General features: G+C 40.4%; 1 protein-coding gene across 2 annotated transcripts in view; it reads left to right on the top strand.

Moving 5' to 3' along the window:
- Positions 1-23,437, top strand: part of nebl (nebulette) — a 251,171-nt gene extending 227,734 nt beyond the window's left edge. Inside the window, exons 6-10 of one of the 2 annotated variants that reach the window (XM_080211095.1) lie at positions 6,535-6,627; positions 8,490-8,633; positions 12,336-12,479; positions 19,465-19,589; positions 22,258-23,437. In XM_080211095.1, coding sequence (XP_080067221.1) covers positions 6,535-6,627; positions 8,490-8,633; positions 12,336-12,479; positions 19,465-19,589; positions 22,258-22,434 — 683 coding nt within the window. In that variant the 3' untranslated portion in view covers positions 22,435-23,437. The remainder of the gene's footprint in view (positions 1-6,534; positions 6,628-8,489; positions 8,634-12,335; positions 12,480-19,464; positions 19,590-22,257) is intronic. The other variant, XM_080211102.1, reaches the window with a different exon arrangement.
- The last annotated feature ends 415 nt before the right edge of the window (positions 23,438-23,852 follow it).

The following is a 23,852-nucleotide window of genomic DNA, read 5'->3' as shown; positions in this document are numbered from 1 at the left end:
CAACATCAGACTCCTACTCTTATATTCTATACCTCTTCCTATGAAGGCTAACATACCATACGCTTTCCTCATCACATTCTGCACCTGCACCGACACCTTCAGGGACTTGTGCACTTGCACCCCCAGGTCTCTCTGCGTATCTATACTCCGGATAGTTCTACCTTTTATTGTATAACTCCCCTCCACATTATTCCGGCCAAAGTGCATCACCTCGCATTTCTCCGGATTAAATTCCATTTGCCATCTATCTGCCCAATCTACCAGCCTGTCTATGTCCTGTTGCATTGCCAGGCACTGCTCCTCAGTACCCGCCAATCCAACCATCTTAGTGTCATCAGCAAATTTGCTGATCACACCACCTACCCCCTCTTCCAAGTCATTAATATATACCACAAATAGAAGAGGTCCAAGTACCGAGCCCTGCGGCACACCACTGGTGACAGGCCTCCAATTGGAAAAGGAGCCTTCCACTACTACTCGCTGTCTCCTCCTCCCAAGCCAGTTCTCCACCCAATACTCTGCCTAATGTATCTGATTGTGTATTCATTGACAATCTAAAGGAAAGATAAGGCCTAGTGTGAATGTTTCTGGTAATCGTACTGTCATGTTAACCTTTGTGAGCAGGACACATCCGTACTTGGAGGAACTGGAATACTCATCATGTGGGTAGGGCATGATGTGAAAGGAGGACCTCAGCAAATCGTCCAGTCATTTGACACAAAATACTTGAATTGTACGAGCACATTGGATGGTAAATGGGCAGTGCGAGTGTCACTGGTGTCAATGAAGGGAGTGCAGAAGGTGCCTTTCTTTCACCTTCCAAAGGATTCTCAGCCAGTGTTGGATAGTTTGAAGTATTCTGGGTTGCATTATGTGAAGTTGATGGTGAGAGGCTGCTTCCGCTGATCGTGTAGTTGCAGGAGTTTCCTAAGGTGCTGCAGGAATAGCTTGAGGAGAGAGGCTTACAAGCTGACACACCTGGCTTGCTCCAGAAGAAGATACCAAATAGGAGCTACATTTCGAAAGAAGAAAATACTACTCCAGGTGTTTAAGCAGCAAAGGACGGGCTGACAGTTCTGCTATGTGCTGATGTATCTGGTGTTATGTTTAACCCAATACTCATTTATAGGTCTAAAAACCCTCAAGCTTTTAAAGAGAAAAATAAATCTCATCTGCCAGTTTTTGGGAAGGCTAACAGCAATGTCTAGGTTACAGCTGTTGTATTTGAAGACTTTTGCCAATTGCTTTGTTTCAGAGTTCACACTTAGCTGAAGAAAAGTAACATGTCTTGCAAGGTCCTACTAATTCTCAATAATGTGCCAGGACATTCACACTCGAAGAATCATCCAGATGTTGACGTTTTATGTTTAATGCCCAAATATACCCTCCCCTATGCAGCCAGTGGACTGGGGTGGGGGGTGGGGCATTACCACATGCATGGTTTACTACACCAACAAAGTTTCAGCCAGATCCTTCATTTTCTGGAAGCAGACTCTTCAACCCTGGTGCTGGTAGGAATTCAACATACTCATAGCAATAGGTATAATTAAGGACTCATGGGATAAAGTTAGGCCTTCAGCCATAAATCCTGCTGGAAAGAGTGTGGTCTAAGCCTGTGAATGATTCCAGAGTTCCCAATGTGGATACTGAAGTGGCCAGGATTGTTGACTTGGCAAAAGGATTTGGAGGGGAGGAACCATAGCTGAAGTGGATAAGTTCTCGATCTCAAATGGATTTAATATGGAAGAATTGCTTCAACTGGAGAGATTAAGTAAGCTTGAAAAGTAGCAGGTGAAGAGCCGTCAAAGGCTCAATTCACAACCAAGATGATGACAGATCTCATCAGGATAGCCCGAAGATTTAAAAAACAGACTGTGACACAAGCATGGGAAGAGGCATTGTCTTTGATCAAGCGATTGACACAGCTGTCACTCCTTCCCAAGAACTTCACAAAATTGAAAAACAGATTGCACTGCTACAAAGGGTGGCAGGTTTCTTACCTTTGAATAGGAACGACATGTTCTAGCTTTCTGTTGAATTTCTGCATCCAATCCAGGCCATCAGAAATAACTTCTTGCTATTTCCTTCATGCATATGACTCCTCAATGGCTTTCATTATTAAACATCCACTTTCTCACTGGTGGACTGATCACTGAGCCCCCAAAGAAGACATCATGACTGTACTGACAGCTTCATTCTCCTGAAGTATTATGGTTTCAGGCGAGTCGTTAATTCCAAAGTCTTTCCTTCTAAAATCAGATCCATCACTTCTGAGAGCACAGGAATACTCTGCTTGTGTTTTCTCATTTGCCTGGAAGTGAATGATGTCTTATTTATTTGTTCAAAGTAGAAGATATTCCTGATGAACTGCCTGCTAGTGGTAATCATCAAAATCCATCCACGTTACAATGTAGATTTGATTGCTGATACTTATTGGTGTATGTGCAGACAAAAGCAAAGCTCATCCTTGAATTTTGCTTGCTGTTATTGACTGAATTCCTAAAAATGGTAGTGAGTGGTTGATGGTCCACCAACAAGGTAAATTCTCTCCTATACAGAAACCGTTGGAATTTCTTTACTCCAAAGATGATCTCTAATGCCTCCCTTTCAATCTGTGCATATTTACTTTCAGCCTTGCTTAACGTCCACAACGCAAAAGTAATGGGTCACCTGATGGCACAATATGGGAGACCACTGCTCCTACACCATAAAGAGATGCATCACAAGCTAACTGTGGGGTAAAGTAGGATCAAAATGTGCAAGAACTTCAGAGTTAAGTAATGCTTCTTTGGCTTGCGTGAAGGTATTCATAGAATCCTTACAGTACAGAAGAAGGCCATTTGGCCAATTGAGCCTGTACCGACTACAGTCCCACCCAAGCCCTATTCCCCGCACCCTCATTTACCCTGCTAATCCCCCGACACTAGGATCAATTTAGCATGGCCAATCAACCTAACCCACACATCTTTGGAGTGTGAGAAAAAATTGTTGCACTCAGAAGACACCCATGCAGACACAGGGAGAAAGTGTAAACTCCACACAGACAATGACCCGAGGCTAGAATTGAACCCGGCTCCCCGGAGCTGTGAGGCAGCAGTGCTAACCACTGTGCCACTGTGCCACCCAGTTAATTATGCATTATTTCATTGATCTGACCATTTCCATGTCTTTTTTGGCGCAAGAGGTTATATAATGATTTCAAGTTTGGAGCAAATCTTCCATAATAATTGAACAATTTGAGGAAAGAACATAACTGGTTAATATTCTAAGGTACCTCAGTAATGGCCTTGACCTTCGAAGTAGATTTGTGAAGGCATCAATCACATGTCCCAAATATTCAGTGGAGAATTGGAAGAACTCACACTTGTTCTTGTGGACTCTCAGAACTAATCTTCCAGTCTATGGAGAATGGCATCCAGATTCTGAAGATGTTCCCCTTTGTCTCTTCCAGTGATGAGGAAGTCATTCAGGTAGCCGTGGACTCTACTCAGTTCGCTCAGGATCTGATCCTTAGCTTTTTGGAACAATGTAGGTGATAACAAGCAGCAATCTACAGTACTGGAACAAGCCTTTGTGTGTTGCAATTGTCGGAAGTTCCTGTCACTTCTTGTCCACATTCACCTGTAAGTAAGCCTGGCTCAGGTCAATTTTGCTAAAGTGTTGGCCTCCTGTCAATCCCACAAACGAGTCTTCAGTGTGGAATAACATGAACTGTTCTGCACATAGCACTGGATTAATGGTGACCTTGAAGTCTCTGCAAATCCTTATCGTCCTTCCCTCTTGATGACTGGAACAATTGGCATGGCCCATTTACAGGTTCCAAAACTCCTGTCTTCACAAGTTGTTCCAAGTCAGCTTCTTTCTTTGGCCTAATAGCATATGGTACAGACCTAGCCATCAGCATTTTGTTTTGCTTCTGCCTCTATCTTTCAGTTGAATTGAAATATCTTTATTGTTACCTAATTCTGCATCAAAAACAACTGCGTGCCTCTTAAAACATTTTCTGTGAGGCCTGATTCTCCATTGGTCATGTTGACTTGGGGCCAGTTCAGGTGAATCTTCTGCCATGTACAACCCATCAACACTGGATCATTGCCCTTTACTACATGTAGAGACAATCTGCTATGTGCCCGCTAAGTTCATAGCTACTTTGATGCTTCCCTTCAGTGGAACCACTTCACCTGTGTCACATTCTTTATTACTGTTTAAAATCTCTGCATCAACAAGAATAATAGCTTGTATTTTTATAGCATCTTTAATGAAAAAGCACCTCAGAAAAAAAATATTTTGACACTGAACACATGAGCACCTAGAGCAGATGAACAAAACTTTGGTCAATCTTAAAGCAAGAAAAAGAGATGGAGAGACAGAGTTTTGGAAGGACCTTGGCAGCTGAATGCGTGGCCACAAAATCAGGATGCTCGCAAGGTTAGAATTAGAGTAATACAAATATCTTTGGTTGGGACAGAGATAGCACTGGGTAAAGCCATGAAGTGATTTGAAAATGCTGATTAGGAAACAGGGCTTGTAGTAGAACTGAAGACAATGGCCTTGGTCTTCCCAATCTTAATGCAGTTTTATCCACAGTATTTTAAAAAATGCAACACATTTTCTTGTTTTTCTATCTTTGTATTGCTGAACAGTTAGTTCTCGTGGCAACTGCATCAACTTTGCAATGTTGTGGGATTGTATCTATACCAAGAGACTGATGCAGATTTAGACTGGTCAAAATGATGACCATGTTTAACTAATTTTGGGGAGGTTCTTTCTATGCTCCCTTTATACTTAGCACAGTTGAATTCAACCAGGAGTAAGAATTGCCATCATCATTTTGATCAGTAAGCTCAATTGGTGATTTAAAATGGAACCCATTTTGGAGAGCAGAGGTGAGAGGGTCTATCACTTGCATACAACTGAAATATTCCTGTTGATGGAAGGCCAAAGCGATTCTGCCTGTCTAATAGTTACATGATCGCAATTCAACATATCTGAGTGCCATCAATGCAGTTTGGACTAAACTGAGTGTCCTGATGATAGATGAGTTACTGGTACATCAATTGATTATCCACTTCTTCTACCATTGTTGTCAGCATTGAAGCGAGATAGAATTTGGTCTCATTTCTGTCACTATCTGAGAACTTTCTCCTCGAGTCAAAACTGAGAGAGAGCCTCTCATGACCCTAGTGCTGCACATCAAATTGTATATTATGTTAAATCACCTTTTAAATAAATAAAACTGAATTTCCTGCTCTCTGTAATCAACCTTTATTCAGTGGGTTTTGCAAAAAAAATATTTTTGGGGAAAGTCATGCCCCTATCTTATTTTGTGATTTTGAGAAGTAGCCAAAATGGATCCTGTCCACAAGTGAAATTTACCTAAAGGCATTTGTGCTGCTTTTTAAAGAAGTTGTTCAGATGAAAATGATCCTGACCTTGATGCGACATTGTGTGCCTGTTCTCTGGGAGACTACAATCAAATATTGAGGAGGCATTGTGCAAATAATGGAGACACGTATTCAAATAATTTAAATACTTCGGTTGTAGAGCTGCAAGCCACAGCTCCCTGAATGCCAGTATAAATAGTGGCATTGGATTGTCAGCTTCTGTTTTAGCTTCTATGCAACTTTGTTTCCATGTTATTGATATTAAAAAGACCAGATTGATTTGGAATTGTTCACATCGTTTATATCCTCAACAAAGTGACAAATGGAAACTAATTTTACAAATTACAAATAGTTAAAAACTTAGAGATCACTTAATTGATAGATCAACAAAGAACATCAAATGGGATTTCAAAGTACAATTTAATATTGTATATATGCAATTGAAAGTTTCGTACTCCATGTGCTTCTCAAATTACGTAACTACTTTGGTTTAAAACAGCGGTATGTCTAAGTACCTTCATCAATGGCTAAGTGAGTTTATCCAGTGAGTAAATGAACCCTTAAGATCAAGAAGATCAAGTCTAAGGTTGGGATTTTATGGCCTTGCTCGTCCCGAAACCATAAAATCTCGCACGAGATCAATGAACCTTCCCATTGTCCGCTGCAATTCACATGCAGGCAGGTCAGTAAAATCCTGGTGTAAATTTCTGAACTGTGCTAACTTAACTGACATCAGGAAGATGCCAGGGACACTGCAATAGGCCTTTAGTGCCATGGGTTAGGGAGGGAAACTGGGCAATGGTCACTTCTGCTCCTGATCACTGCCATCATGTGTATGAACACAGTGAAAATGGAATCAGCTTTTGGCTATTATTTTCCATATGATCAAATATTCTGTCAACATTAGCTGAGAAAGGTGGCAAACTAATAGTGCCTGTTCTGGGAAATACTAGAGCTGTGCATCATCCACTAAGCTGTAAGAACACACAGTCCTGAGGAACAAGACACTGGGGGTGGTGACATTGTTGACAAAATAAATTGTTAATTGTGCATTGCCTATTTAAACACCTATATGAAAACTGCATGAGGTTCAGGCTTTACTGTCTTAAGCTATTAGCATCTCTCATATCCTTTCCTTTTCTGCTAAAAGAATTTAAAGTATGGCGCACTGATCCTCGCTCCATCTTTGACTTTGATCCTCTTGAAGACAACATCCAATCCAGGAGTCTTCACTTGCTCTCCGGTATAGCTGCTGTCTGCTTTTAAGATTTTCTTTCTATTTTATTTGTCTTTATATAATAGAAATGCAGTATTACCTATTCAAGTGAATTTGGTGCCATGTCTTGTTCAGTCGTAAAGAGTAATAATGTGTCAACATAGCACCAATTGATTTTTAGCCTTTATTATGAGCTGAACTATAATAAATAAAGGATATTAAACATGTGTAAGTCACTGAAATATTTACATATCATAAGTCACTTAGTTATTGAAATTTTTGATAGGAAATGACTGACTTAGATGAAGGCAAATCACTTCCTTCCACATTATTAGATGAGCTTCTGTAAAGTATTATGATTAGGCAATAATAATGATGCATGAAAAATAAAGGTAAACATTTTTATTACTAAGACAAGAATTCTTCTTGAGTTTTCTACCCAATAAGGCAGGTTCTTTAGCAACTATTTGTCAAAGAACAGCAAAGTGCTGTGATTTTTGTTTAGAATCATAAAATCCCTCTGGTGCAGAAGCAGGCCATTCAGCCCATCAAGTCTGCACCAACACTCTCTAATAGAGCATCTTACCCAGACCCTATCCCTATAACCCGCATGTTGGGACACTAAGGGGCAATATAGTGTGCCAATCAACCTAGTTGGTATATCTTTGGACTGTGGGAGGAAACCTGAGAACCCAGAGGAAACCCATGTAGACGTGTGTTGATGCGCAAACTCCACGCAGCCAGTCACCCAAGGCCAGAAATGAACATGGGTCCCTGGCACGGTGAGGCAGCAGTGCTAACCACTGTGGTACCATGCCACCTATTATGGATAGGGTGAACCCTGACTCTACCTCTGGCGGAGTGGGGATCAACCCTGTGTTGTTGCTGTTAATCTGACTCACACGCTAGCCGTCTAGTCAAATGAGCTAATTGGATCTCTACACATCTGCTACATACTTTAAATAATAATTAGTCACTATAATTGCATTGCACCATTCTCATTTATCAGTTTAATTCAATTAAGCTTATTTTCAACCTTATTGGTATGTTAGACAAATTGACTTATTTTGCTGCTTCAACTTTTTTACTGAGTGACTATTAAACTCATAGACGCTATTCTGGTTTATAGTTAGCTGCTTGAGAAAGATATCAACTATTATTCCCTTGAGTTGTGTTCCGTTTGATAAGGGTTAACATATAAGGCAAGTCTTGTTGAGCAAAATTGATTTGCATCTCTTCTCAAAGAGCAATTCTGGGTAGATAACTTCTAGCAAATGTTATAGCAAATCTGATGAATGATTTAGACAGTCAGTGTACAATATAAGCAAACCATCTGAAAATAAAATATTTGTGACCAATTTGTTTTAACTATTGTACAAACAGACGTAGTGGAAGGAATTTCAACATCCCCATCCCCATGTAAGTGGGTGAGTTTGGGTGGTTGGGATGTTAAAAATCTCAAGTCATAACCGCACTCACCCATGCCCCCTTTTGGTTTTAATGGAAGCAAGATGAGGGACGGTGAACTATTTTGCTCCCAAGAAGGAGGGTTGGCCATTCAAATATTAATAACAAGATTTAGTATTTCCGATTTATTCTTCATTTTAACTCTGGCCAGTCAGGTTTCCTGAACTTCGGGTAACCCAGAAGCTAAAGGGAAGTGAGGAATGTTGGATCCAACAAGTGTTTTTCCACTTTCCTATTTCCACTTTCCTACCATCCTGGACCCTACTAAGCCACAATCCCCTCTAGTTTGGATTCAGACATACTTGAATGATACTTGGAGAAATTCAGTTTCAATATTTAGAACAGTTAGTTTTAATAGTTTTTAATTGCTCTGTCCTTTTGCATCATTTTTTTCTTTGTATGCTTTCCTTCTCTTGCTGTAGAAAAGGCAAAACGTTATAGTAAACAGTCTCAGTCCACAGGTGTGGGTAGTATAAGTGTTGGAGATGAAAGGTCAGAGACAACTGAACTTAACACCAGCATTTCCAGCTACAGCGATCATACAATGGAGTTCTCTGAAGAAGGAGGTACATAAGTAGTAATTTGAGTACTAACACTGCACAGCATTGCATGTGAAGTGCAATGATCGGCTATGAAAAGGAATTGCATCACAGTTAGAGTATCTCAAATCCGGCTGCCTGAAAACCAGCAATATCTGAAAGGCAGGCTTTTTTTCTGCCCTCAGCACATCTAACCCAACTCGGAAAACTTTGGGCAGTTGCTGAGTCCTGATTGTCTTCGAGTGCCTGATGTTTCCATTGCTGCAGCGAACCTTGACTTCACCCACCCCAGGGTAGATGTGGCAGGAAAGGTTGAATGCATCCAGAAAAAGCAAAACACTCTGGCAGAATCTGATGCAGTTGAATATTTAGCAATGTATTGTACTGAGGATCGGGACATGTGCCTGTTCTTACTACAGAACAGGATAGCTGTATTGAGTTTTGATGCCATTAAGGCCACCCATATAGAATAAACTCAACTTAAACTTAAACACTGTGCTTGACTCTCAAAAGCCTTTTAGGTTCCACAAGGAACTGGTTGCCTGCTGCAGCTGGCCCAAGTCAATTCTGAGAGAGTTATTAAAGATTACTGTTTAATATTGTATGAATAAAAAAAGAAGTGGTTTTCAGTTACAGCTACAGGGCATTTTTAACATCAGTTACAACTGTTTTTAACATCATTTCAGTTTTATTGATCTTTTCTCATTTTAAGCAGGGTGGGCCGATGTAGGGAAGGTGAGGGGGCATGAAAGAGTTATTAATTTTTCCCCCAAAATGGCAAGTTCTGAAATCTGACATGGACTTGGTTCTGAGGTTGCCAGATTTGAGTTCTGCACCTTTCGTACACTTTTAGTCTAACCTCATCCATCATTAAACTGGTGGAATTGCATTTGCTGCTTGTTTTGTATAATGCTTGATTTTAATTTTTCTCAACTTCAGTGGAAAGTGAAATAAGACAGGGAAAAAAAGAATGATTGTTTGCACGCTGAGCCAGTTTGGTTAAAATTCCCAATTCCTTTTCAGTTATAATTTCGAGGTAAGATGGCTAAACATCACTTGGTGCACAATAGTTATACATGTATTCTGAAATGTTAGCATCCCAAAACAGGTGAGATGTTAAAATCTTAAAATCTCAAACCCAATTTACCTTCTGTCTTAACAGAGGTAGAACAAGGGAGAGCTAAGAAGGAGGGTTGAGTAAATGTTATAATCTTGTGGTGTGCCTCAGATTTAATTTCCCTTTTAAAATTAATTTTGGCTGGCATGGATGCCCAGATCTCAGGAAAGCCGGCAGGGAAAATATGCAGCAGATAAGTGTTTATGCATCCTTCCTTGCCTCCCTGATTGGAGAACCTCTTCCCATCCATTCTGAGCCATGATCTGTCACTATGTTCCCCTCAATCCATGTTTTTGACCCCTGCTTGGTCTAATTTGTCCATTACCAAAATTCTCGTTGTGCTTTCATCTAGATTAATGAGCATTTTGTGGACTGTAACATGCCCCATTTACATATATTGAAGCAGGCAAATTATAAAGTTTGGTACCTATGCATTGTTATCCTTTACTCACTGTGTATTGTACATCATGTGAGTGGTGCTTTCCCAGTACACACATTCATCTCAACATTAAGTAGCATTAATTAGAGGCAATACCAGCTTTCAGACTTGCTGTACAGTCAGACTTCACAATGCTCTGGGTCTAAAAGAGAACACTTCCATCATAAACAGCCTAATCCAATGCATGCATTGCATTGTGCTCTTTCTCATGGTTAAATGCCAATTTGGAATCCGACTGCATGTAACAATTGCTGCGGCTTACTGTTTGGGTAAAACGCATGGAAGTTGATGTTTTGTGGCCTGTGTAGTGGTTTAATGTTTCTCCAAAAGAGGGTGCACTCTGAGTAGGATAAGTACATATATCACAATAGACATAGGAGCAGATGATGGCCACTTGGCTCATCAAGTCTGCTCTGCCATTCAATGAGATCTTGACTGATCTGATGTGATGATCCTCAAGTCCACTTTCCCGCCTTATCCCTTTAACCCTTGATTCCTTTACTGATTAAAAGTCTATCTATCTCGACTTCTACAGCCCTCTATGATAAAGAATTCTGCAGATTCACTACCCTCTGAGAGATGGAATTCCTCCTCATCTCGGTCTTAAATGGGCGACCCCTTACTCTGAGATTATGCCATCTGGTCCTAATCTCTCAACCAAGGAGGAAACAAGTTCTCAGCATCCACTGGACCAAGCCGCCTGAAAATCCTATGTGACTCAGTAAGGTCATTTCTCATTCTTCTAAACTCCATTGAGTACAGGCCCAACCTGTTCAACCTCTCCTCATGACAAAATCTCTCCATACCCGGGATCTTTTATTTTTATATCTGAATTAATAAAAGACTGAAAGACATTAATCCACTGCACTACCAGTTGACCAATTGTTCCTGAGTCTTTCTTCAAAACAATGTTTGATTACCAGAATGTAATTGGAATTGCATACATTTCAGTATTTTGCCTCAAGTACATTTTTACATGGACGGTTTGGAGACTTGCCAGCTAAGTTCATGATAAAGGGTTGCATTCTGCAACAAATGTAGTGATTTGCCAATCCTCACCATTTAAATGAAGAGCCTACCCAGGAACTTCATTCTTTTAACTTTAGGACCTGCAATTATAATTTAGCACAGATAAGGAGGATGAAGATATTCTGGCTCTGTTGGATGTTCAGGGTCCAATTGAAATGAGAGTTTGGATAGTGATAATCTAGCTGCTACCAAATGTAAGCAATAATCATTAAAGGAAATGAAGAAATGCCAGTATAGATACTGCTTCTTTAAAATGCAGTTATATAGTTGATGTGGAAATGCCTGATTCTGTATATCAGTGTCTAAAATGCAAAAATACCAACAGAATTCTGAATAAGTACATGAGTTCACCAAAACCACCTTTGTCTGCACAATTCACTTTTGACTCCAATCTAGTAATTGCCCTTATTCCTTGTGACTTTGGGCAAAGTTAAGCTTGAACAAAGGAGTGGATTTTATGATTTATTTTCAACATGTCACAGTGGACAGCTTTACTCGCCGTATTTGGTGGGGATGAGAGAATGGATGGGGCGGGCACTATGATGTTTTGTTTGTGGGGCAGGCAGATGCTCTGATTGGAAAAACATAAAATGAAAGCAGAAACATAGAAAACGTAGAGATGAAAGTAGAAACACTCCAGGAAACCGCCCCCCCAGCCATAGTTACTGACCCCTGCCACATTTGACTGGCCAAGGCCCTCTACCCTTGGGGGGGCTGCACTTACCATGTGCCCTCGGAGGGGACAGTTCACCAGGTCCCCCTTTATCCAAACCTGTTGTACACCCTGTGGGGCGGGAGACAGGAGGTTGGGGGGAGAATCCCAAAGGGGGCGTTGATACAGTGGTGAAACTTGCTTAAGCGTATTTAAATGAATGCAAATAGGGTTCCTGACCGATTGTTGCAGGAACCCCATTATGTCATTGTCAGAGGGTGGGGATAATCTCAATGGGATAAAAGTCATTTGGGGACTCTTGTTGGGGTTCTCTGCCCCCTCTGGATTTTGGGGATGACAAAATCCCTCCCGTCTCTATATAATGAAAATTGGTGAGATTTGGAATAACCTTTTCATTAATAGTTCTTTATTTGTTTGGTTATTTTGCTGTGCATCAATTTTTCTTTGTATGCTTTCCTTCTCTTGCTGTAGAAAAGGCAAAACGTTATAGTAAACAGTCTCAGTCCACAGGTGTGGGTAGTATAAGTGTTGGAGATGAAAGGTCAGAAGCAACTGAGCTTAACCCCAGCATTTCCAGCTACAGCGATCATACATTGGAGTTCTCTGGAGAAGGAGGTACATAAATAATAAAATCAGCGCAGTATTGCATGCAAAGCACAATGATGTGTTCTATTATAAAAAGAGATTGTGTTAGTATACTTTTAGCTTAATCCACTCAGCAGGCAACTGATGAGATTGGATTTGTTTATTTTGCATCCTGCTTCGTTTTACTTTGTCTTAACTTTAATGAAAAGTAAAATAAGACAAGAGTGTAAAATAAATGATCAGTTCATCTCTATCATTCGTTCATTGGGCAAGGTTGATTAATATTGCTGCTAGTTGTCTTTCGGTAATAACTTAAAGAAATGAATTGGACAAATGACACTTGCTGCACAGTAGTTACACACGTTTTTAACTAAGGTAACTTGAGTCACAGTCTTTTCAATTGCAAGGTCAGTTTTCACTACTGATTTTATTTACTTGAATTGCTCCCAAATTATCTGTTAGTTGGGGAAAGTGCTGGATATCCCTACAATGCAGAAGGAGGCTATTCAGCCCATTAAGCCTGCATCTACAACAATCCCACCCAGACCCTGACCCCGTAACCCCATGTATTAACCTGCTAATCCCCCTGACACGAAGGGCCAATTTATCATGGTCAATCCACCTAACTTGCACATCTTTGGACTGAGAGAGGAAACTGGAGCATCTGGAGGAAACTCACGCAGACATGGGGAGAATGTGCAAAGTTCACACAGACAGTAGCCAGAGGCTGGAATTGAACCTGGTTCCCTAGCGCTGTGAGGCAGCAGTGCTAACCACGGTGCCACCTCTGTTTTGCTTGGTACGATTCACATATGGCTATTATGCATGGACAATAAATGCTGGCCTTGTCGGTAATGCCCTTATCTTGATAATGAATAAGAAATTGAATAAGAAAAGAAAAGGTAGTAGTCTGAAGGTTGAAGCAAAAATTAGCTTGTGGGACAGGATCTAAACATAAAGATCAAGGCTGGCACTCCATCTCAGTACGGAGGGGAGTACTACATTGTCGATGGTACTTTCTTTTTGTTAGGATGTTAAACTGAAACCTGATTTGCTTTGCTGGATGGATGTAAAAGAACCCAAGTCACTGTTTCAAAGAAGAGCAAGGAGTTATCTCTAGTGTTCTCCCCAACATTTATCCCTCAACCAACATCACAAAAGCAAAACCGATTATCTGGTCATTATCACAAAGCTGTTTGTGCAAATTGGCTGCCACGTATCCTGCTTTACAACGGTGGCTACACTTCAAAAAGTACTCCATTGGCTATGAAGTGCTCTGAGTTGTCTGGTGACCATGAAAAGCACTTTGTAAATGCAAGTTTTTCTTTTTTTGTTTTACACACAAACCTCAGGAGATTTAGCATCATCCTGGGAGAAGGATAAAGCTAGGAATATGGTTTTGCAGTGTCTCTACTAGTAATATGATCATGCAGCATCTGTCATCTGGGGATTTGTCTAGGACCAGGAACTACCATGCTGTGCTATTAGCTAAGAGTCTGATGTACTTGAGTGATGGCTTAGTACGCAATTAAACTGTAACATCTGGTGTTAGATTTAGCCAGAAGAGCAAGCTGTGGTTTTTTCATCCTGACAGTGGTACTGTAACTGTATGCCAGTCTGTTCTAATTGTATACCCTCCATTTATATGTTAGTCATTTTTATTTCTCCATTCAGGATGACCATTTCTTAGCATTGATAATGTTTGGAATTGAGAATTATGTAGATTAAATAAGGATTAAGTGATTAATTAGGCACTTGTGGATGTTTGTGCTGTTAAGCTATTTTTGCATGCTATCCTGGTATATTTATTACAAATTGTTACTGTTTACTGAAGGATCTTAAGTGATAAAACATTGGAGCTTGTGAACAATAATGTTGGTTTGATCTAAAAATCAAGTTGTCAGTGAGAAAGAATATTTCAAAACGTTATGGATGAAAATAAATGCTGTTAAATTGAGGCAAAGAAAAATGTAAAATGAGACAGATGTTGAGTAAAGGGGATACTTACTGTCTCCTGCATGCATGTTTATAATGACAATGTGGGACTTGCGAATAAAAAGAGAAATGACACCATTTATAATGTTGCTAATCATTGTTTTCCCTCTTCCAACTGTCGAGTGTAATTGACAAAGCAAAGGAAAAATGAAGAAAATGTTATTTAAATTGTGTGATCAGCTCAGAACCATGGTGGAATTGTTTGTACACAAGTATGGCAAGGGAATTGATTTTTATGTTCTGTGGCAAGGTATCGCATTTCTGTAGCTGTTTTCATTTATTTAAGTATACGTATCTTCTCTGTCTCTCTCTCTCTCTTTAGGTGTAGGAATCAGCTTGTGTTCATTAAGGCATCTATCTTGAGCTGAATTTTCATCACAGAGATGGGAAATGTGAATCGGGTTTGTTTTCAGATCAAACACTTCCCACTGGTGGGAAACTGATTAAACTTAAGAGTTTTGCGTGCGGAACAGATTTCCTGTCCACTCAGAGCTAGTGGAGGCAGAAACCAAGGGGGTGGTCAGATAAAGTGACTCCTATTCCTACTCCTGCTGTGACATTTAGACTCCAGCTGCAGCTATCACTGAGAGAGCAATCTGTAGATTTTATCAAAATCTTCCATTGTAACACAGGGAAATGAGGTGTCCCAGTGCAGCCAGAGGCCTGGCACCTGAGCACAGCTGCCTTTCACTTCATTGATGCTGATCTGGACCTAATACTTGAGGCCACTAAGCGGAGGATGGCAGTAAAAGGCGGCCTCATCATGCTGCACTTCTCTTTTTGGTGTAATCTCCCTCCTTTTCCTCTTTCTCCTCCTTGCTTAGTCCTTCCAGGGCCTTGCTGTGTACAAGATCCATAGGTCTCTGGAGAACTATGAATAGTGAGCACTGCAGACTGTCACCTGAGACTCCTGCAGTTAAGTATTGAAGGTTCCACTCAACTGGTCCATGCAACAGAATGAAGTCTTCAGAATCCCATTTTCCTGTTCAGTGCTCATCCAGTTGAACAGGTAGCTTTGGTTGTATCACTTGTTTGTGACTCCCATAGAAGGTGCAGTAGGCATCTCTTCAAGGGATATCCCCTGATCCCTAGAATCCATTGACATAATCTGGAAGTTAGGGGAATAATCTTGGGCAATATGAATGAAGAGCTTATGGCAGCAGCCAGGAAAGTGAACATGCGCATAATGGAAGCTCTTATTGTGGTTGCAAACCAGCTGGACATTGAGGGAGTGGGACCCCTTCCTATTGATGGATTTTACTGGCTGGTCACTTGGTGCATTAACAGCCACATGGTTGCGGTTGAAGAGGAGTTGAGGAGGAACTTCTTCACTCAAAGGGTGGTGAATCTCTGGAATTCTCTGCCCATTGAAGTGGTGGAGGCTGCCTCGCTAAATATTTTTAAGACACGGGTTGATGGGTTTTTGATAAGAGAGGGGATTAAGGGTTATGGGGAGAAAGCGGGAAAGTGGAACTGAGCAGCGACAGATCAGCCATGATCTTATTGAATGGCGGGGCAGGCTCGAAGGGCTAGATGGCCTACTCCTGCTCCTATTTCTTATGTTCTTATGCCTTGCCCCTGGAGGATTTCAGTGATTACTGCAAAACCCAATAACTGTCCTGTGAAACCATGTCTGTCATTAAATGAACACATTGTCCAGTTTTAATAGAAAGGCATCAGTGATCAACACAATGCAATGCTGTATGTCCAATTTTGAGATGCCACTAAGGTCCTTAGATGCTGTTTGGCAGGACCTAGAAATAAAGAAGTTCCAAGAACAGAGTGACTTTGACCGCCATTGGCAGGTCATGATAACCCATTCTGAAGTACAAGATCTTTGGGGACAAGGGCCCAGATCACTCTGTCCATCTGCCTGGAATGTCATAGCCTTGTTGGTCAGTTCCAGAGAGCGCCACCTTTGGCAATAGGTCCTGTGTTTGGCTTTGGCCTATGTTGCCTTCCTGGGCCTCTTTCCTCTTCTGATGCTCAGGGTTCTTCCCTTCCTATAAAGAATGTTGCTGCTTCATGCCACTGAGCCAAAGATCTGACAGTTGTGCCAGCAGTGGCTTTCTTGCTGGGCTGGGTGACTGCCCAGTGTCCATGGCAGTCTTGTCTCCTAATCCTCTGCCCCACAATGCCAATTTGATTCAAACCTTGAGCCGAGTGACTACTCTCGCTGTCTTCTGTGTAGTGCCATGGGCACCCCCTAATAGGTTCATTTTTCATTTGCTGACCCTCTTATGGAGCCTGGGTGATGACCTGAGGCAGCCAATAGTGGCATCTACTCTTTACTCACCTGTCTTTAGGTGGTCCATTTCTGAAGGTATACAACCTGCCCGCTTCTTTAAAAATTCAACCCCTCTCTTCTGCCAATGAGCACTTAACAAAGTACCCTGATTTGGGATTCCATTTCTATCATTATTGCCAATGCTGAATTCAGCACCTTAAAATTGGCACCACAACTGGTGCTGGTATTTACTTAGAACTTAGAATCCCTACAGTACAGAAAGAGGCCATTTAGCCCATCGAGTCTGCACTGACCACAATCCCACCCAGGCCCTACCCTGATAACCCTACATATTTACTCACTAATTCCTCTAACCTACACATCTCAGGACACTAAGGACAATTTAGCATGGCCAATCAACCTAACCCGCACATCTTTGGACTGTGGGAGGAAACTGGAGCACCCGGAGGAAACCCATGCAGACACGAGGAGAATGTGCAAACTCCACACAGACAGTGACCCAAGCCGGGAATTGAACCCAAGTCCCTGGAGCTGTGAAGCAGCAGTGCTAACCACTGTGCTACTGTGCCGCCCTGGAGGATTTTCCCTGCCTTCAGATGGCTCTGAAAATTCAGCTCCTGAGGGCAGTTTATTTATGCCAGAATTTTAAAAGAGCACACTGTTTAGAAAATGAGCATTTTCCCAGGATCTCTTGGGCACTCCGTAACTGCTGTTCATCATGTCTCACTCAGCTAGCAATTGGAAATTGCTGGGAGGGTGGGGGTCAGGAGTGGATGGGGTTCAAAGGTTGATGGGTGTGGCGGAACAGAGGGCACAGGTGTTTAGTTGTGGACCAAAGCTTACTTGGTGTAATTTTTAGCTGGGACTACAATGGAATTAATGGCCTGTCCACTTCCTTCCAGTGGAAAGCCCCCAAAACATGCAGATCAGAGCCCTATACCATATTCTTGCTAGAGCATGGACAGCATGCATACTGTTCATTTGTATTAGGAGCCTGACCTTAAAAGGACCACTAGTCTCTGTTCATAAAATAGCAGGTGTTCTATCTTAATGTTGTGTGAAAAGCTGGGCCTACCTAAAAGCTGTGTTGCTGCTGGCCTACACGTGGCCCTATCCCTTGAAATCACCTCTCTGGTCTAATCTCGGGTAGGACTCCACTAATTTCTCTATCCTCCTACAACAAGCAGCTATTTGGCACCCATAACACTGCCAATGCGGTCTTTTAATACAAGTGGAAGATTGCTTCAGCCCCCACCACCAAATTTTGCACAATATAAAGTATTTTTACCTAATCTATGTTTTCTAAACTAAAACTCATATATTCTATTTTAATCAAGAATTTCTTTCAATTATGGGCACTTTTTGAACATTGATATTCTGCCTTCAGCATCCTTTTAATGTTTTCTTCAAGCTTAGAAGTATATAATAGCTGGGATTTTGCAGTTAACAGCAAAGTTTATTTATTCATTAATATCACAAGTAGGCTTACATTAACACTGCAATGAAGTTACTGTGAAAATCCCCAAGTCGCCCACTCTGGCACCTGTTTGGGTATATTGAGGCAGAATTTAGCATGACTAATGCACCTAATCAGCATGTCTTTCGGACTGTGGGAGGAAACTGGAGCACCTGGAAGAAACTCATGGAGACACGGGGAGAACATACAGACTCTCGGCAGACTGTGACCCAAATTGTGATGCTGCCCAGCTAAGTGATGTACTCAATGCTGACTTGTCAGAATGTACCCCACCTCTGTGGAATGGATTTCACCTTTCAGAAAGTTAATATGTTCCTGACACCAGCTATAGGGGATCTGTGATAGCCAGTGACAAAGATGTCAGCAAGCAGATCATCTAGCCAATCGTTTTGAAGAATTCTCACAAACAGAAAATGGAAAGAATCAAGTTTTTGTTTTAATTTTTTAGGGAGTAAAATAATATTTGAAACATACAGTTTAGGTTAATGTGAAAGCTGAAATATCATGGATAAATTTTTACTTTATAAATAGATAAATTTTTTTAAAGCCTAGTAACGTCTTGTTCAATAAAACAATTTTTTCAAGGGTTTATACAGCGAGACCAATCGTGTACAAAGTGAAATTTCTCACAAAATCAAGTGATTTCTGAGATTACCATCTATGAGAACTTTAACAGCACATGTGGTGTTCACTGACGGAGACTTACCAATTTCTGCTTGTGGATATCAGGATGTATAGGAGAGTGTTGAGTTGGGAATCCAGCAAAGGCCTTGAAGATAACTTCGAAAAAATTTTCTTTTATGGTGCCAGGATAAACAGGATGAAAATCTGAGCTTTCGGCTGAGTGTGCCCAGAATTTCAGATCCTTTGTGTAGATCAGAATTACTCACAGAAATTGGTAGCAGGTAGTTTGATTTCATCCTAAGAGCTAAGTGTGGTTTGCAACAGGGAATTTAGATCTTATTCACGAGAACCAATTTTGGCCGGAATTCTCCAACCATTCATGCTGGTGGAATTCTCCAGTTCTGCTGGCAACGCACTTCTGCCTGTGGGTTTCCCACCGGCATAGGGTGATGTCAATGGGAATTCCCATTGATAGTGGTGGGACCAGAGAATCCCACCGGTAGCAAACAATGCATCACCTCCCACTGGCAGGAAACACATGACTAGGAGGCCAGAGAATATCGCCCTTTACGTCTTGCGTGCGTTGAAGTAAACACAAAATTAAATCAAAAGGTATCAAAATTGTAATGTTTTGCTTTTGAGCTTGACATGTTGTTTTTGTTATCAATTAGCTGCTGTACTTCCTGGAGCTTATCAGCAGATGCATTCCCCTCATTCTGCTGGATATGGCTATATGCATCAGTCCAGTGTTTCCTCTATGAGGCCGCAGCATTCTCTTCCTCATGCAATCAATATGGTGAGTGCCTTCACTGATTAATGAGTCATCGAGTTGTTTGCTCACAGGAGGAGATCACTCAACCCATTGGGTTCATGCTGGTGGATTTTCCCTTGTATTGTATTTATCTTTAGGTGAATTTATTTATTTTTTCAGAGAAAAGCAAATTTTCCACCAACTAATTGACCCATGTTTTTCCGAATAATGGGGGAAAATATTCAGGGCTATAAATCTATCTACATATCTCCCAGCAGTGTTAGTTTGTTTAAAAAAAGTGTCAGACATTACATGTTCAATTATATGTTGAATTGCTTGAAAGGAACTGGCCAAAAATTCAGGAATCTTAAACTTATTTAAAAAAAAGGAAGAGGGTGGAAATTAATAAAATATGAATTGTTATTGGCTTTGACAAAGGATCATCTGGACCAGAAACGTCAGCTCTTTCCTCTCTTTACAGAGCTGCTGAGATTTTCCAGCACTTTCTCTTTTGGTTTCAGATTCCAGCATCTGTAGTAATTTTATTATGTATGGTTATTACACTGCTTATGGTTTATGGAATGGATGCATTATGAAACAGGCACATATCACTCTCCTTTTTAAAAGAGGCACAGCTTTAACTTCTCCCATTTTGTGAGGAAAAATTATTTTTTCCATTGTGCTCTTTGAGAAGATTTCTCAACTGTTTGGAGTCAGATGAGCTCGAATGAAGGTCCTTCCCTTATTTCCTGCTCCATGATATCACTAATGTATGGCCTTTTGGAATAGTTTCATTACAAACACCAGGGGACCGTACTTCAGCCCAGCATGGGGATTCTAAAGAACCATAACCCTCAAGGGAACCATGCTATTGTTTGGTTATCTGCCTCTTGCAGCCAGTGGTATGAGTTCCTGACAAAGGGTCATCCTGACTTGTGACGTTGATTCTATTCTCTCTCCACGGATGCTGTCAGGCCTGCTGAGATTTTCCAGCACTTTCTGCTTTTGTTTCAGATTCTATCATCTGCAGTAATTTGCCTTTTATATATGGGTTCTGTGGTGGCCTAACTTTTAAGCTGGCACAGATTTCAAGATGTGCTCCTCCATTTCCTGATGTAGTTGGCTGATGTGAAGCAGCAGCTGAGTGCAAAGGAAAAGCCCCATTCTGCCTGACCCTCAGCAGCCGAGCAAATCAAAGAAAATATTGCTGGTGTTCATTTTCCAGCGTAGACTGTATAAAAAGGGGGAGCAGACAGAATAAAAATACTCCCTTAGATTTGCTCCCCCCTCTTCCTGCTGGACAGCTTGGATTTCTTTAGCTTAATTTTGAAATATCTTGCACTGAACCACTTGCTGATTTATGTGTCCTGAATGTTTGTCTGGATTGCAAATTGAGAGGGCACTGATTTACTGTTATATGTACTGTGTGTTTGTTAACATTCGACTCCTGCAGTTTGTTCAGTGTAATTTAAAAAGGGATGAAACTGTAATGACTTGTTCACATGTGGTAATGTTGTTTTACATCGTTGCTTTTTCATTATTAGAGCTAGCAATGACTTATGGAAATGTCGAAAAATATATTATGAAGCCATTTACCTTTCCTATTTTTAATGGAACTGAACTCATTATGCAATTCTATGTATAATGAAATATAAACACATTAAAACCTTATACACACAATTATATCCTGTTCTTGGCTACATGAGTACATAAAGAAGTTTCTTTCCTGAATCTGTCTGACAACTTAGATGCACGACTTTTGTGAAATCTCCCGAAATAAAACAATAAAAGAGTCGCCCAACAGCCTTTTATGCCCATACCTGTCAGAGTTTATAGATTTATTTAACTTTGGACTGCAACTTTTCAGTTAACCTTGACTCAATAGCAGGATTTATGCCTCTGAATCAGAAAGAAGGTCACAGCTTCAGGCTCCATTGCAGAGACTTGTGCACGTAACCTGAGCTGACACTTCAGTAGATTACTGAAGTAGAGGTGACATTAAAGTGAGGCCATGTTTGCTGTTCAGATGGATGTAAAATATCACAAGAACTTTGCAAAGAGGAGGATTTTTCTCATTGCTGTGATGTTATATTTCATATCTCAAACAGCAATACCAGAAGCATGCTATCAGGTGATTGATCTCATTGTCGTTTATGGGATTTTGTTGTGAACAGATTAACTGCTATGTTTCCTTACAATATAACAGCTACTACATTTTACAAGGATTTAATTGGCTGTAAAACCTGTGGTGTGAACAGAGATCATGAAAGGCACTATGTCTAAATAGGAGTTATTTTCCTGCTTAAGAAAAGCTGCAACACAGCAACTGCACGTTAAAGGTAAAAAGGAACTTATGCTTACAAAAGCAAGTATTATGAGGTGAATGTTACAGCCCCCTCCTGCATATTTGAAGGTGAAGAGTCACATTGAGGAAAGCCTTGCTACCTCCTTCCTGCCTACCCCAAATCTGTTCTATTCTCCCCCACCCCAAAAAATCATAAACCCACTTTGTGCCTACTCCCTGGCCTCTCAAATCTGACCAAAATGCCTTGGACATACCTGAAATCAGGCATCCGGCCAACATCAGTTCTTCCCAGGACTTGTAGTTCCAGCAGTGACCACTTTATTTACTTAAACAAATGTTTCCCTGATGTTTCTTTGTTGACTGTTTTAGAAAGTAATTCTGTATAAATTGTATGTATTTTCATTCCAGAGGACATACCGAGCAATGTATGACTACACTGCTGCTGATGAGGATGAAGTTTCCTTCAAAGATGGTGATTACATTGTCAATGTACAAGCAATTGATGAGGGTTGGATGTATGGCACCGTCCAGAGAACTGGAAAAACTGGAATGCTTCCAGCAAATTATGTTGAGCCTCTTCACTGAATCCAGTTTCTCGCCGTTCGTGCTTAATCCTTTATTTTTATTACACTAAATGGTAATTAAAATGTTGATGAAGAGATGAACCTGTTAAGTATATTAAAATCCTGTTTGCTATCTAAGTAGCTTTTCATTATTATATTCCTGATGTATTCTTAGGACTTTCTAAGAAACTGTTCTTCTTACTGACCAATCTTAGGAAGACAGTATAATAGACCATGGTTTCCTGCAGTCAGTAAGGCTTTTAATAATGTTGATGTATCAACAATGATTGTGCTAGTCTTTAACAGCAGAACAGAAACTTTTTCAGCTGTTGGACTTGTGTTACAAGTTATGATCAGCTCTGATCATAGCTTACTGTATCACAAGTGTGATAAGATCAATTGCTGTGTGCAATTTTGCTTAGTTTGCTTCTAGAGTATTTACAGATTTCTGTTTTTGCAAAGTGGTCTAAGTTCAAGATACTTATCCTGAAGATAATGTCTGTTACAACTGAATGTGGGTTAATATTGGAAAGATTTAATAGTAACTAGTGCACATTTTTATTTTGCCTGTGAGATGCACAAGATTACTAATGTCAACTGTATAACTTGAAGTATTTCCTTAGTGGAACTTTTGTCTTTCTTCCTATGCACTGTGGATATTTCAAGCACTTTCTTAATACTGAAATGAATTGTCCCTGTACAGGTTGCTCTGCAATGTTTAACTCCAGAAGAAATTTTTGCCTTTTTAACCATGGAGTAATTTGGATTATTCAAAACTGAAGTCCTAATATACAAGTGTCACCTGGTTTGGTTTGTTTTGCATTGCTTTGCTTGGTTTGGTTATTGGTTCTGCATGCTTTGTCTACAATGTCTTGTTAGCCAATAAAGACAGTTTATTGAATTGGTTATAAGTAACTCTCATTAACTTTTATCCTGGTGAATGAATAGTTCTGTATGACTGGCACAACAATGCTGTGACCAGTGCCATAAAGGGTTAAATAAAGAAACTGAAGTATGTTTTTTGACTGGTAGTCAATATTTCTTTCAAAGCCAGAAAGCTATTGCACTTTACATGAATGCTGTGTAGACATTGCGATTTTTGTGCAGATGTCTATTGTGTAACATTCTGAGATGTTAGCAATTGCTACTTTACTATTTGAGGAGATTGTGAATGAAAATTATAGATCTTCTATAAATCAGATTATAAATCAGAAAATTGTAAAACTGTTGGTCTAATGTGAGGATGTCATTGATATGTGTAACTAAGAACAAAATGAGCAAAATTTGAATTGATTAGAGAGAAACAACAAGCATTTTAAAGGGTAAATCATACTTAATGACCCAAATAGAGTTTTTTGAGGAAGTAGCTAAAGAGTAACATGGAATGTCTATGAATAAAAATTATATAAACTTCCAGAAGGCATTTGATAAGGTTACATA

The sequence above is a fragment of the Carcharhinus amblyrhynchos genome, chromosome 2, assembly GCF_965287045.1.
Source record: "Carcharhinus amblyrhynchos chromosome 2, sCarAmb.v2.hapA, whole genome shotgun sequence".
NCBI classification, from domain to species: domain Eukaryota; kingdom Metazoa; phylum Chordata; class Chondrichthyes; order Carcharhiniformes; family Carcharhinidae; genus Carcharhinus; species Carcharhinus amblyrhynchos.
Note: the sequence above shows the minus strand (reverse complement) of the source record. Positions and strands in the feature narration are given on the sequence as shown.